Raw genomic sequence first — 15,530 nt, 5'->3', positions numbered from 1 at the left:
CACTTTAGTTAAAGCAATCTGATCAGAGATCTTTCAGCAAGGGCCACTGAAAAGAAGGACTTGGAAAATGAAGAAATATTTTAATAGTATTGACACTTAAGGTAAACTGAGTAGGCTTAAGAAAGCACAAGAAATGAGACTAATTATTTAGACAATATTTTAACTTTCATTGGAAGTACACACATTCTGAGGAACTATTATCACCAGCCTCTGAGATTTTGTATTAATATGGTAATGAACAAACTCTCTAAGTAGATCCATACCCACAACTTTCTTTAGCTTCCAGATGGCCTGGCAAATCTCCTTTGCAGCAGCAATTTGAGCCTTTTCTCCAAGAAGGCCTCCTATAGTAGCTCGAAGGATAAATGAGACACAGCGACGACAGCAGACAGCATCAATCTGAGTTTGGGTAGCTTTGGGGTGTGACTGTGACACAAGGCTCAGAATATGAGAAAGAAAGGCAGCAAAATATTTCTCTAGCCAAGCTCCTCCTAGTGTTGAAATAAACACCACATAAGCCTAAAAAAGAAAGGAGTTCACCTTCAAAATTAAGCTTCCAACTCTTTGCTAATTTGTTTTCCACAATGTCACACTCACCAATTTTTTTATTCCATATAAATTATTTCCTGGTTTATAACCAGTTGATGTAAATTAATGTAGTACTATTTCTTTGTTTAAAAACCAAAACTGTAGTGCATGGTCTTTCAAATGGGATTTCATTTAAATTGCCTCTGTCCTACTTTGGTGAGACTGTGAGAAGTTTTAAGAGAGTTGACATAGCCAGCTCATATGTAAAAACTGTGTTGGCTTTTCTGAACAAAGGTTTCAGGCTACTTAACATTCGGAACAAGAACACCCAATTCAAACATATGAACACATTATAAGAATTAACTATGCTCCAGCACTATAACTCTAAGGGAATCGTATTCTAGAAACCTGAAAGGAAAGTTTACAGTGATGAATGGCACTCTTCGGTATTTTCATGAGTGTTAATGGTCCGGGTTCTACTTGGATTACAAAGGTAAGTAGTTTTCTTAATAATCTGTTCCTTAGAAACACAGTTTAATTACAATTATATTGGGCAGCTCATATTTTCATGAAGTCTATGTACAGTAATAATCAATGAATGTTTTTTAAAAGCAAGTTTGCTTTGAACCATAGTAACAGGGAAAAAAAGGTAATTCAAGGAAAACAATGTTGAAATTTCTGTGTTGTTTTATTCTACAATACCATTCCCAAAGGTTTAGCTATTAAAATTTTGTTAAGGATCAAAAATGTAATAAGAACTGAAGTAGACAACATGCTGTAATATTTATTTAGAGTTGAAACAATATAAAATGGTTATTTTGCCCATATCAAATAATAAGGATGTAACAGCTTAAATCTGACTGTATCAGCACAAATAAACAAATGGAAAATATATTAAACCACAAGGCATCAGAAAATGCAAGGGCAAGAAACAAAAAAAAGTTATTTGTATTTCAATGGACATAAACAAAAATCTTCCATTATTAGAAACTTTAAAACATACTGTGGGTAATAAAGTTCTCTTACTTGTAACCTAGTTTTTAAAACTGTTTTGGCCTTGCCATTATCTATTTATTAATACAAGAGTGTAAGTAGTGACCTTGCAAGTATCACTTCAGGGTAGTCAGATCTAAAACTTCATCAATTGTAGGCCGATAAGAATTACATTTAGACACTGATTTGTGATTCCAACCTGAGTAACTCCAACTCGAACATCTCTGCTGACTGAACTGGTTCCTTTCAGCATATCACCACTGGCTCGAAGAAAGCCTGAACTCCCACGTAGAAACCCTGTTCCTAGTAATTCCAGAATTTCCTCCAGAGTTACTCTGCGTATGCTTTGACGTGAGGCTGCTATGACAAAGAACAAAACAGAGATTTATACTTTATAGACTAAATTTTAATGCATGATCTTGATTTGAAAAAAAAAAAAGCCAGCATATTAACAAAAACTAAAATAAACTAAAATGCAAAATATACAGAATGTTCTACATATCAATGAACCACCCAAGTCACAAGTTCAGTTGTCAAATCAGAAGTACCACGTACCCTAAAGTACCACAGCAAGGATCTCTATTTATAAAGTCTATGACACTTTAATATCATGTTCCATTGCTCCTTTTCCTCAAACAGTCTTCTAAAGAAGAAAGGGACAGGTGTTTAGCCTAGTGGTTAAAACGATTACACTGCATACTGGATTACTTGGGCTTCAGCTCCTGATTCCAGCTTCTTGTCAATGTAGATCCTGGCAAGCAGTGAAGACAGCTCAGGTGGGAGACCTGGACTGAACTTCCAGCTCTGGCCCTAGCCTCTGTGGGCATTTAGGGAGTGGATCAGCAAATGGAAGTGTACTTCCTCAAAGAAAAAAAATAAAAGTTTAAGAAAAGAAAACATAAATAAATCTGCCTTGGTTCACCATAAATGAACATAATACACAATGCTTTGAAAATTCTTTGACATAGTAAAAATGTCAAAATAGTAATTTTATTTTTCTAAATGCTGCAATTTTTAATGAAACTTTTATAAAGCAACCACTATGCCCTATTTTTTAAAATTCTGATTTAGCAATAAAACTTTTATTATCCTGTAAGTTTCAGTCCCAAATCAGTAAATGATGGATCAAGCAGGTTGGTCTTGCCACCTACATGGAAAACATGGATGGAGTTTTAGGCTTCTAGCTTCTATGGGCCAGCCCCAGCTGTTACAACCATATGGGGAGTGAACAACTGGATGAGAGATATTTCTGTTTGTGTGCGTCTCTCTTTTCTTTCTCCTTCTGTGTCTTTCTCTCCCCCTTTCAAATAAAATAAATAACAAAAATAATGTTTATTTAAAAATCAAAAAGAGTAATTAAGAGATGAGTTAGGTCGGGTATGTATACAGTTGCCTCTAATTTAACACAGCTGAGTTTTACCCTGTTAACATATAGGAAATATCTACTTCAAAAAAAAAAAAAAAAAAAAATCTGGGGTCAGCCTTGTGGCATAGTTAGCTAAGATACCCCCTGCCATGTTTGCATTCCATATTGGAGCACTGGTTCAAGTCCTGGATGCTCCACTTTTGGTCCAACACCCTGTCAATGTGCCTCAGAATGCAATGGAGGATGGTCCAAATACTTGGGCCCCTGCCACCCACATGGGAAACCTAGATGGGGTTCCATCATATTGGCTTGAATTTGGATGAACCCAGTCATCGCAGCCTTCTGGGGAGCAAACTAGCAGTTAGAAGGTACTCAGCCCCCACCCTCATATATCCACATATACATCACTCTGCCTTTCAAAAAAATAAATATTTTTTAAAGGTTTATTTATTTGAAAGGCAGAGTTACTGAGAGACAGAGGGGGAGAGATAAGAGATATTTCATGCTTTTGTTCACTCCCCAAGTGGGAGCTCCCAAAGGCTGGAGCTAGGTCTAGCTGAAGCCAGGAGCCAGGAGCCAGGAGCTCCCACATGGGTACAGTGGCCCAAGAACTTGGGCTATCTTCCGCTGCTTTCCCAGACACATTAGCAGGAAGCTGGATTTGAAATGGAGCAACAAAGAATTGAACCTGTGCCCATATGGGATGCTGCCATTGTAACAGTTAAACTGTTATACCACAATGCTGGCCCCATAAATAAATCTTTTTTTAAAAAAATCTATTTCCTTCCTTTTACTTTTCTTCTGAAAATTAATGGTCACAAGATCTGACCCTCGGCCAGTGCTGTGGCTCACTTGGCTAATCCTCCTACAGCGCCGGCACCCCAGGTTCTAGTCCTGGTCGGGGTGCCAGATTCTGTCCCGGTTGCTCCTCTTCCAGTCCAGCTCTCTGCTGTGGCTCGGGAGTGCAATAGAGGATGGGTCAAGTGCTTGGGACCTGCACCTGCATGGGAGACCAGGAGGAAGCACCCGGCTCCTGGCTTCGGATCGGCGTAGCTCCAGCCATCGTGGCCATTTTGGGGGTGAACCAACGAAAGGAAGACCTTTCTCTCTCTCTCTCTCTCTCACTGCCTAACTCTGCCTGTCAAATAAATAAATAAATATAAAAAAATCTGACCCTCATTATACACACAAATCACATAGCTGTAGAGAAATAAATTTATGTTAAAGTTTTGAACAGAAATCTATTCCATGGCCTAAACAGGAGAAAACCTTCTGAGACAAATGAGAATAAATCTATCTTGGCTTTTGGGAAACAAACTGTAAAACCCATAACCTTGTGAATCACAAATTCAGGGAAAATTATTAACAATAAACATAATAAATAAGTATACTGTACATTAAACTGATTTAAAAACCATGCAGGAAACAGAGCAGGGTAAATGAAGTCAAGAATTTTGGGATGGGGAATAATTGTTTGTGACTTTAAAGAGACATCAGGGTAGGACTCACTGAAAGGGAACATTTGTGTGAGTGTAATGAAAGAATAGGCAGGGGCATATCTGAAAAAAAAAAAAAAGTTGCAAAAGAGGGGGAAAATGCAACAAAGCCTTAAGAAGGGATATGAGGCCTAGTTGGATTCACACAAGGCAATGTGAGGTAGCAACTGAGGAGGTCCAGCAGGAAACAGGCTACAGAATCTTCATAGCACCTTAACAATCATTCTAACAAGGATTACTGAAATAAGGTGCCTGTAAAAGACCTTGAGCAGAGGGGTGGTAGACTATATTGAGAGCAGCCTATGGAGTAGGGGTAAAGGTAAAAGTATGGGAAGACCTATTAGGAGTGATTTATTAAAGCAACAGTTAATGGTGATTTGGATTAAGGTAGATGCAATGGAATAGATGAAGTCTTTGTACGCAAACATACATATTTTTAAATTTTCCTAGGAAAAAATCAAACACAAAAAAACTTGCAAGAATAGTACAATAAACTGCCATGTACCTTTCATCTAAACTCATCCTATTTTCCTCATTACTTTCCCCACTTTTAAAGAACAGTTACAGCCATTTTTTTTTTTATAAAATGGCCCTTGAGATGAATTTGCTTGGTATTTCCTCAGAATTTTTGGCAGAGAACTACATAAGTGATACTGTATCCTTAATGTATGACATCAAAAAGCCCTGCTAAGCTTGCTGTAGGTCTGTCCCAACATTGATCATACTAGCTTTGAACATTTGGATGCATCTCCAGATTTATTTACTAAAGATTTCCATTTATAGTTACTACGCAATTTGTTTGACAATACTGTTTGGTGTAAATATTCTGTAACCCATCAAATTTTCATTCAGAAACCCACTGAGGATTCCTATTTGCATAAATTCTTTGTGTTATGATTATAGAAAAGGACATCTCTATCAACTAATACTTCTATAGCTATTAGCTGGCATTCAGCCATTAAAAAATTGTTCCCTCTCCTTCTTTATTTATATTCTGTGCACAGATTCCTTTCTATTTAATAGATTATACTCCTTTTCTATCTCTATTCATTTTGAGTAGTGTCTTGAATTTGACCAGAAGTATCTTGACAATGCTGACCAGTGGAAATTCCTGATTTTTTGGCACCAGATAGTCCAGGCTCACCTCAGACCTTCCCTGCCCTGACCACAGAATTAATCATTTCTTCAAAGAGTCCAAGTTCTAGCCATGTTTTAAGATAATCAAATAGAACAGATGTTGAATGTGAAAGACAGGAGCCAACGGCAACTTCATGAATTTTGGCTTGAAAACCTGGAAGGAAAGAGTTGTCATCACACTCTCTGAGCAAGTATGTCAGTATAGCAGGTGTGTATATGCATGGGGGAAGGAAGATCAAGAGTTCAGTTCAGGACAAGGTAATCTGAAATGTTAAGTATGCAGCCAAATGAAGTGTCAACTGGTGTCTGAGAGAGAAGACCAGGCTAAAGATGTAAATCCAGGAATAACTGATACAGAGATGGACTTTAAACCACGAGACCAGAGAAGGTCACAATGGAGTGAGCGCACATAGAGAAAAGCACAAGACCAAGTTCTAGGCCATGAGCCTTTTCCTGGAGAAGGCAAGCAACCATCAAAGAAGAGTGAATAGGACTGTGTATCGAGGAGGAAGGAAAATTAAGTAAGAATGGCATCTTAAAAGGCAAAAAAAAAAAAAAAAAAAAAAAAAAAAAAAAAAAAGAATATGGGGGAGGAACAACTCAGTAAAACACTGCTGATAGGTCAAGCAAGATGACTGAGAAATGCCCAGTGATTTGCCACAGCTAAATATAAGAACATAAACTCCACAAAGGCAGTTCTGTTTATCTATTTACATATCCCATATTCTCAGAACAGGTTTTGACCCAGTATAAACACTCAAAAAATATTTTTACAGGGAAAGAAAGTTTACAAATGGTCAATAGGTATATGAAAAACTGTTCCAACATCAGTGACCATTAGAAAGACAAATCAAAACCATGAGAAATCACCTAATATTGAATAGCTATTATCAAAAAAACAAAACATCAGTGTCACCAAGGATGTAGAGAAACTGAAATCCTTGCATACTATTGGTGAGAATACAAAACAGTGCAGCACTATAGAAAATAATATGGAAGTTCATAAAAAAATACAAATAAAAAATAGGGGCAGGCACTGTAGCACAGTACATTGAGCTGCTGCTTTGGGATACCACTGTCACACAGTGCAGTGCTGGTTCAAGTTCTAGCTACTCTGCTTCCATACCATATGCTTACTAATATATGTGGAGGCAGCAGATAATGGCCCAAGTACTCCTGCCACCTATGTAGGAGACCCAGCTGGAGTTCCTGGCTCCTGGTTTTGGCTATTGTGGCTATTGTGGGCAACTGGGGAGCAAATTGGGAGCAGCAGTTGGAATATCTCTCTTTTCTCTGCCTGCACCTGCTCCTACTCGCTCTTTCTCTCTCTCATTCTTTCAAACAAATAAAAATAAATAAAATTTAAAAACTTGAAAGAAAAAAAGAACTCTTCTAGGGAACTTTACTACAAAGAGAAGAAAAATGGAGCTCTTGGTGGCTGGCTTTAAAAATATATATATTTTTAAGACAGTTGAAACAAAAGCATAGTTTGTAGAAAATGACCAGCAGAGGGGAAAAGCATGAAATGGAAGAGAGAATGGTGATAGCTAGAGCAATGTCCTTCAGCAGGTGAGAAAAAGAGCTCTAGCAAGAAACAGGATAATTCCTTTTTAACAACAGTGGCAGAGTCAGAGTAGACAGGAAGAGATTCTACTATGTGGGGAGATATGGTAGGGGAGCCTATGGAAGACAGTCCATCAAATAAAGGTAAGATGACAGCAAAGGTCTGAAGCTAGAACAAAGTAAAAAATAATCAAATAGAAAAGTGGGAGACAGGGGGAGTAGTGGATTAAGCAACCACTTGCAATGCCAACATCCTATATTGAGGTGCCAGTTCATGTCACAACTGCTCCATTTCTGATCCAGCTTCCTGCTAATGTGCCTAGGAAGGTAGTGGAAGATGGCCCAAGTACTTGGGCAACCCACCTGTGAGATCTAGCTGGAATTTCAGGCTCCTGGCTTCAGCCTGGCCCAGCCCTGCCTATTGTGGCAACTGGGGAATGAACCAGTAAACAGATTTCTTTCTCTTTTTTTCTCCCTCTCAACCTGTCATTCAGTATTTTAGATCAATAAATCTAATTTTTTTTTGACAGGCGGAGTGGACAGTGAGAGAGAGAGAGAGAGAGAAAGGTCTTCCTTTGCCGTTGGTTCACCCTCCAATGGCCGCCGCGGCCGGCGCGCTGCGGCCGGCGCACCGCGCTGATCCGGTGGCAGGAGCCAGGAGCCAGGTGCTTTTCCTGGTCTCCCATGGGGTGCAGGGCCCAAGCACCTGGGCCATCCTCCACTGCACTCCCTGGCCACAGCAGAGGGCTGGCCTGGAAGAGGGGCAACCGGGACAGAATCCGGTGCCCCGACCGGGACTAGAACCCGGTGTGCCAGCGCCACAAGGTGGAGGATTAGCCTAGTGAGCCGCGGCGCCGGCAATAAATCTAAGTTTTAAAATTTGAGATCTAGATGATATCTCTTAATGAAAACTTTACAATTTATTTTGTTGTAAAAAAAGGTCATAATGTAAAGGAAGACAAGGACTGAAAAAAGCTCACTGCACTCCAAGAGTTTTTAAATTTTTCTCAAATTTTCACTGAAGTGTTTGAAAAAGAAAGCTTAGAAACTACAGCTATGTTTATTAATAAAAACTGGCTGACAGGACCAGTGTTAACAGCAGGTAAAGTAACCTCCTGCAATATCAGCATCCCATATGGGTACCAATTTGATTCCCAGCTGCTCCACTTCCTATCCAGCTCCCCGCTGACGCACCTGGGAAACCAGCAAAAGATGGCCCAAGTCCTTGGGCTCCTACACCCAGATGGGAGAACCGGATGAAGTTCAAGGTTACTGGCTTCAGCATGGCCCAGTCCCAGATGCTGCAGCTATTTGAGGAGTGAATCAGACGATGGAACATTTCTCTTTCTCTCTCTCTCTCTCTCTCTCTGTAACACTACCTTGCAAAAAATAAGTATTTAAAAGAAGAAAGGGGGCTGGCGCTGTGGCATAACGGGTAAAGCTGCTGCCTGCAGTGCTGGCATTCCATATGGGTGCCGGTTTGAGTCCCGGCTGCTCCACTTCTGATCCAACTCTTGGCTATGGCCTGGAAAGGCAGTGTATGGTCCAAGTCCTTGGGTTCCTGCACTTGCATGGGAGACCCAGAAGAAGCTCCTGACTCCTGGCTTCAGATCAGCACAGCTCTGGCCATTGTAGTCAACTGGGGAGTAAACCAGCGGAAGGAAGAACTCTCTCTGCCTCCCCTTCTCTCTCTCTCTCTCTCTCTCTGCCTCTCCTTCTCTCTTTGTGTAACTCTGACTTGCAAATGAATAAACAAATATTTAAAAAAGAAAAGAAAATTGGCGGACAGAATGCTCTTTTAAAAATAATAGGGGGTAGCTGTTATGCTATACATATTTGCTAATATCAACTGGGAAAAATTACTGAAGATAGTATGAAAATAATTACATTAATTTACCTGCTCCTGGATGTTTAGAAATTATAGCTTTAGCCAATACTGTGCCAAGTAGCTTTGAAACTGAAATCCGCACATCATAATTAGAACCTTCAAAGGACTTAAAACATAGTGTGGCCACACTGTCCAGGTCTGTGCTCCACATAAAGATGGCCTCATTCTGAAGTTCAAGGAGACACTATTCAATTGGATAAACAGAAATTAATAAAAAAAAATAAAATATCAGGGTCAAATTTATATAACTTGTAGAAACTACCACAGTCTAACAAAAATAATATACAAGTCCAAAGTAGCTACCAAATGCTCAAGGTAACAAGTGAATATTTATTATAAGTCATTAAGATTATAGCATATAAGAAAATGGTCCCACAAAGGGTAGGAGAAGAAACCAATACTAACTTAGGAAGGTATGAAAAATGTTTTAGAATCAATCTGTCAGCTATGAGCAACTATGAGAATAATTTCAACATAAAAAAAGTTTATGACCTAACCAAGTATATTAAGAAGGTATAGCTAAAAACAAAGCTACTATGAAAGAAAATACACCTTACATGTAAATTTTAGCTATATAGAATAATAACAAAATGGAATGAATACTTAAGAATCTGGAAATAAACTATTGATGACATGCTGCTAACTAGCTGATCACCAAGGCTATAGCTCTAGATCATGTAGCAGTTGCGAACTTACACAGAGATAACCTGACTTATTTTATTTACACACACTTTTAACAAGGCTGCTTATTACACCATTTTACCTTTGCAGCAGCACAACGAACAGCCATGGATCTATCCGTTAAGCAGGATCTAGCAGCTTTATAAACATCTCTGTGGCAAGGAGTAGCAGCAGCTCCTAATCCTTTCAATATATTTTGCAGACTCAGCATAATCTCATAACGACCTTGAGACTACCAAAAAGAAAAGGAAACATTTAAACAGGAAAAAAAAATTCTATTATGAAGAACAGCACTAAACTGATAGTTATCTCACATATTAGATATGTCAGACTTCTTTTTTTAAAAAAAAAGATTTATTTATTTATTTGAAAGTCAGAATTACAGAGAGGCATCTGCTGGTTCACTCCCCAGCTGGGCACAATGGCCAGACCTGCACTGATCCAAAGCCAGGAGCCAGGAGCTTCTTCTTCTGGGTGTCCCACATGGGCGCAGGGGCCCAAGGACTTGGGCCATCTTTTGCTGCTTTCCCAAGCCATAGCAGAGAGCTGGATTGGAAGTAGAGCAGCTAGGATTAGAAACAGCACCTATATGGGATGCCAGCACTGGAGGTGGTGGCTTTACCTGCCACGCCACAGCAACAGCCCCAAATGTCAGACTTCTGTACATACTAACCAACCCATTGTGACATTAATAAACATTAGTAGTTACTATTTCATGAGGTATTTAGTATTTTAAAGGTGTTATACATATTTCAACAATTCAAACTTCACAGAGCTGTCATGAAGATAATATGAAAGCATACAGGAAGTGCCTGGCTGGCAGGGGCAAATGTTTAGCCTACAGTTAAGATGTCTACATATGCCCAAGTTCTTGAGCCCTTGCCACTTTTGTAGGAGATCCGGATGAAATTCCTGGGTCCTGCCTGGCTCAGTTCTGGCTGTTGCAGCCATTTGGAAAGTAAATGAGTGAATGGAAGATCTCTTTCTCTTCCCCTCTCTCTTTATAACTCTTTCAAATAAATAAATCTAAAATAATAATAATAATAATAATAATAATAATAAAAGGATGCCCTCATCCCACATCAGAGTATCTGGGTTTGATGCTTGTCTCTAGATCCTGAACCCAGCACCTTGCTTAGGTAGAAGCTGGGAGGCAATAGTGCCAGTTCAAGTAACTGGATTCCTGCCATCTATTAGGAGACTTGGATCTAGTTTCTGGCTCTGGGCTTTGACTATGGTCCCAGCTGTTTGGGCATCTGAGGAGTAAATCAGCAGATGGGATTGTCTCTCATATACAATTTTTTAAAAAAAGTATGTGGCATAAAGCGTGCATGTCTTTAACCATTTATTCAATAAATGTTTACTAAAATGAAGTGCATAAGAAGACTGCAGTGTTGCTACATACTAGCTACTTAACCCTGGACAAACCTGACTCTTTATCTGTAAAATAGAGGTAACAGATCCACCTCATAGGTGGCAGTAAGGGAAAAATGAGTTAATACATGTAACATGCTCAGAACAATGCTAGACATACAGGAAACACACAACAGATCTGGCAACTGTTAATATTTTATTATCATTTGTTGACTAGGATAGTTTAACTCAGAAGTTAAGTCCTGGCTTCAGAATTAAAAAGACCTGGGGCAGGCAGATGGGCAGGTATTTGGCACTGTAGCTGAGGTGCTGCATAGGATGCCTGCACTCCATATTGGGATACTGGGGTTCAGGTCTTGGTTCCATGCCCAATTACCAGGTGATGCTAAGCAGTTGGGACTCTGTAACCCAAGTAGAAGGTCCAGATTGAGATCCCAACTCCTGGCTTCATCCCAGATCAGTTGTGGCTATTGTGGACATACAGAGAATAAACTAGCAAATGGGAGATCTCTCTCTCTCAAATAATAAAAAATAAAATTAAAAAAATGATGGAACCAAGATAGCAGCTGAGTAACAGGGTCTGGCAACCATCTCCTACAGAGACACCAATGTGAATAGTTACGCACACAGAAGGTCACCTTCACAAGAGCTACAGAAGTCAGAGGATGTCATACACAAAGCACCAGAAACTTCCAGGGATCCCAAAACCTCAAAAAACAGAAAATAAGGTACCAGAAACCAACCATCTACGAACAGAAATTTCTAAGTGCTTAGGTGAAGATTCCAAAATAGCTCTTTTAAAGAAACTCAATGAAATTCAAGAGAACACAAAGAAATGATTCAATATTCTAACATATATTTGATGGAGATATGGATGTAATTCAACGAAATCAAGCAGAAAGCCTTCTACTGAAAAGCACACTAACTGAAATGTAAAACAACAGAAGGCCGGCGCCCCAGCTCAATAGGCTAATCCTCCACCTGTGGCGCCAGCACCCCAGGTTCTAGTCCCAGTCGGGGCGCCAGATTCTGTCCCGGTCGCTCCTCTTCCTGTCCAGCTCTCTGCTGTGGCCCGGGAAGGCAGTGAGGATGGCCCAAGTCCTTGAGCCCTGCACCCGCATGGGAGACCAGAAGCAGCTGGCTCCTGGCTTTGGATCAGCGCAGTGTGCCAGCCACAGCATGCCGGCTGCAGCAGCCATTGTGGGGTGAACCAATGGAAAAGGAAGACCTTTCTCCCTGTCTCTCTCTCTCGTTGTCCTCTCTGCCTATCAAAAAAAAAAAAAAAAAAAAAAAAAAAAAAAAAAAAAAACCACAAACCACACACAACAGAAAACATCAGTAACAAAACAGATGAGACAGAAGAATCAGTAAGCTCAAAGACAGGTTATCTGAAAATATATACTTGGAGGGAAAACAAAAAGAATCAAGAAGAATGAAGAATGCTTACAGGAAATATGAGATATCAGGAAAAGAGCAAATATCTGACTTACTAGGATTCAAGAGAAACTTGAGAATGTCAAATGGGTAGGAAATATAGTCAAAGAGATAATGATAGTAAACTTCCCAAACCAACAGAAAGATAGAATCACCCAGTTACAGGAAGGTCAAAAGTCATCAGTCAGAGTCAACTCATCTAAGACTACATCAAGATATATTACAGTCAAGCTCTCAAGGTTAAAGGGAAGGAGAGGATTCTCAAAGCTGAAGAGAAAAAAAGCAAATAACACATAAAGGGGTCCCAGTTCTCCTGACTACCAACTTCTCAGCAGAACCATTAAAGGCCAGGAAGGAGTGTAATAAGTCTTCCATAGTTTTAAAGGAAAAAAAAAAAAAACCTGCCAGCTGGCTACCCAGCAAGGCTATCTTTTCAGGGAAGAGGGAGAGATAAAGATATTCTCAAACAAAGCCTGAGAGAATTTACCACCACCAGACCTGTGTTACAAGAAATGCTAAAGCAAATTTTTCAAGGGCCGGTATGAGAGCACAGAGGGTAAAGCTGCCATTTGCAATAAAAGCATTCCATATGTGTGCTGGTTTGTGTCCTGGCTGCTCTACTTCCAATCCAGCTTCCTGCTAAAACACCTGAGAAAAGCGGCAGAAGATGTCCCAAGTGTTCGGATCCCTGTCACCCACATAGGAGACCAGAAGCTCCTGGCTCCCGGCTTCAGACCAGCCCAGTCCTAGCCACTGTGGCCATCTGGGAAGTGAACCAGCAGAAGGAAGATCTTTCTCTATCTCTCTGTAACTCTGACTTTCAAATAAGTAAATCTTGAAAGGGAGGAAGGGAGGAAGGGAGGAAGGGAGGAAGGGAGGAAGGGAGGAAGGGAGGAAGGGAAGGGAAGGGAAGGGAAGGGTAGGGAAGGGAAGGGAAGGGAAAAAAGAGAAGAAAAAGTTCTTCAAACAGAAAGAAAAACAAGAAGACAGAAAGTACAAAACTCACTGGTAAATGTAACTGTACCAACAAATTCAGAATGCTATAATATCATAAACATAAACATGGTGTGTAAGCCATATGTAATTATCTATAGACTAAAAGAAAATAATAATTAATTAATAATGATTACAATTTTGAGACATGCAATATTGAAAGAGGTCAAATGTAACTTGAAAAAAATATAGGGAAGGATGGAATATAAATGTACAGTCCTGTATTACGATTTCTTATCTCTTTGGTTTTTGTTTGTCTCTTTCTTTATCTTATAATCAATGTGAGGTAATAATCATCTCAAGATAGCTTGTTACATCAAAATAAGGGTTTTTTGGTAAGCCTCATGGTAACCACAAAGCAAGAACATGTAACAGCTTTATCAAAAATCACAAGCAAGCAATTAAAGTACATAACTAGAGAAAACAATATCTACAAATAAAGACTGTAAAAGAGGGAGAAAGAAAATTATTAAATATTGTGACATAGCATAACACTTTATGCATAAGATATCACTTTATGCCAGCATCCTATAGAATGCAGATTGAAGTACAGCCTGCTCTGCTTCCAATCCAGCTTCCCACAAATGTGACTGGGAAGGCAGTGGAAGATGGCCTAAATACTTGGACCCCTACCACCCATGTGGGAGACTGGATGGAGTTCCAGGCTCCTGGATTTGGCCTGGCCCAGGCCTGGCCCAAACCTGGCTGTTGCAGATATTTGAGAAGTAAACCAGTGGATGGAAGATCTCTGCCTCTTTCTCTCCCTATCTCTGTCATTTTGCCTTTCAGCTAATAAAATTAAAAAAAATTTTTTTAATAGAAGAGGAGGGAATTCTTCCAAATTCATTCTATGAAGTCAGCATTACTTTGACACCAAAACCAGGCAAGAATGCACATGTGTATACACACACACATGCACAAACACAACAGGGTTGATAAACACAGATGCAGAAATCTTCAACAAAATACTAGCATTTGATTCTGACAGAACATTATAAAAAGATTCACCATGATTAAATAGGATTCATCCCAGGGATGCAAGAATGGTTCAACATATACAGATCAATAAATGTGATATATACCACATCAACAGAATAAAGAACAAAATGCACGATCATTTCAATAAATACAGAGAAAGCATTTGCAAAACAGTCAACATCTTTCATGATAAAAACATATCTCAACATCATAAAGACCATATATAACAAACCAACAGCTAACATATTGAATGGGGAAAGGTTGAAGGCTTTCTCTCTAAAATCTGGAACGACAAGGATGCCCATTTAAACCACTTTTATTTAATCTAGTACCAGAAGTCCTCTTTGGAGCAATCAGATAAGATAAAGAAATAAAGTACATCCAGACTGGAAAGGAGGAAGTGAATTTGCCACTGTTCACAGATGGCATGATTTTATATAGAGAAAACTCTAAAGTCTCCACCAACCAGCTGTTAGAATAAACAAATTCAGCAGTCACAGGATACAAAGTTGATGTACAAAAAACCAGTAGTATTGTTATAAACCAATCATGGCTCACCTGAAAAGAAATTAAGAAAAAAATTCTATTTCCAACAGCTACAAAAAATAAATAAAATACCTGGGAATAAACTTAACCAAAGAAGTGAAAGATTTCTATAACAAAAACTAGAAATTACTGATGGAAAGATAACCTATGCTCATGGCTTGGAAGAATCAATATCATTAAAATGTGGATCCTTCCCAAGGCAATTTACAGAGCCAATAGAATCCTTACCTAAATATCAATGACAGCCTTCACACCACTAGATAAAACCTACTAAAATTTGAGGGAACCATAAAGGACCACAAATAGCCAAACCAATCTTGAGCAAAAGAACAAAGCAGGAGGCATTACATTCCATGACTGTATTACAAAGCTACAGGAATTAAAACAATATAATACTGGTATTCAAAACAGATCCAGGCCAGCGCCGCGGCTCATTAGGCTAATCCTCCACCTTGCGGCGCCAGCACACCAGGTTCTAGTCCCGGTCAGGGCGCCGGATTCTGTCCCGGTTGGCCCTCTTCCAGCCAGCTCTCTGCTGTGGCCCGGGAGTGCA

At 39.5% G+C, this 15,530-nt stretch overlaps 1 protein-coding gene across 14 annotated transcripts in view; it reads right to left on the bottom strand.

Annotated features, from left to right (window-relative positions):
* HEATR5A (HEAT repeat containing 5A) overlaps positions 1-15,530 on the bottom strand; it is a 146,165-nt gene that overhangs the window by 95,674 nt on the left and 34,961 nt on the right. For 8 of the 14 annotated variants that reach the window (XM_051822141.2, XM_051822145.2, XM_051822147.2 and 5 more), the window contains 4 exons: positions 9,735-9,884; positions 8,981-9,155; positions 1,721-1,881; positions 264-519 (listed from right to left, as the gene is read on the bottom strand). In XM_051822141.2, the coding sequence (XP_051678101.1) occupies positions 264-519; positions 1,721-1,881; positions 8,981-9,155; positions 9,735-9,884 (742 nt within the window). The remainder of the gene's footprint in view (positions 1-263; positions 520-1,720; positions 1,882-8,980; positions 9,156-9,734; positions 9,885-15,530) is intronic. The other 6 variants (XM_051822144.2, XM_051822146.2, XM_070053795.1 and 3 more) reach the window with 1 other exon arrangement.

This window comes from Oryctolagus cuniculus, chromosome 12 (assembly GCF_964237555.1).
Source record: "Oryctolagus cuniculus chromosome 12, mOryCun1.1, whole genome shotgun sequence".
Taxonomy (NCBI): Eukaryota; Metazoa; Chordata; class Mammalia; order Lagomorpha; family Leporidae; genus Oryctolagus; species Oryctolagus cuniculus.
This window is presented reverse-complemented; position numbering and strand designations above follow the sequence as displayed.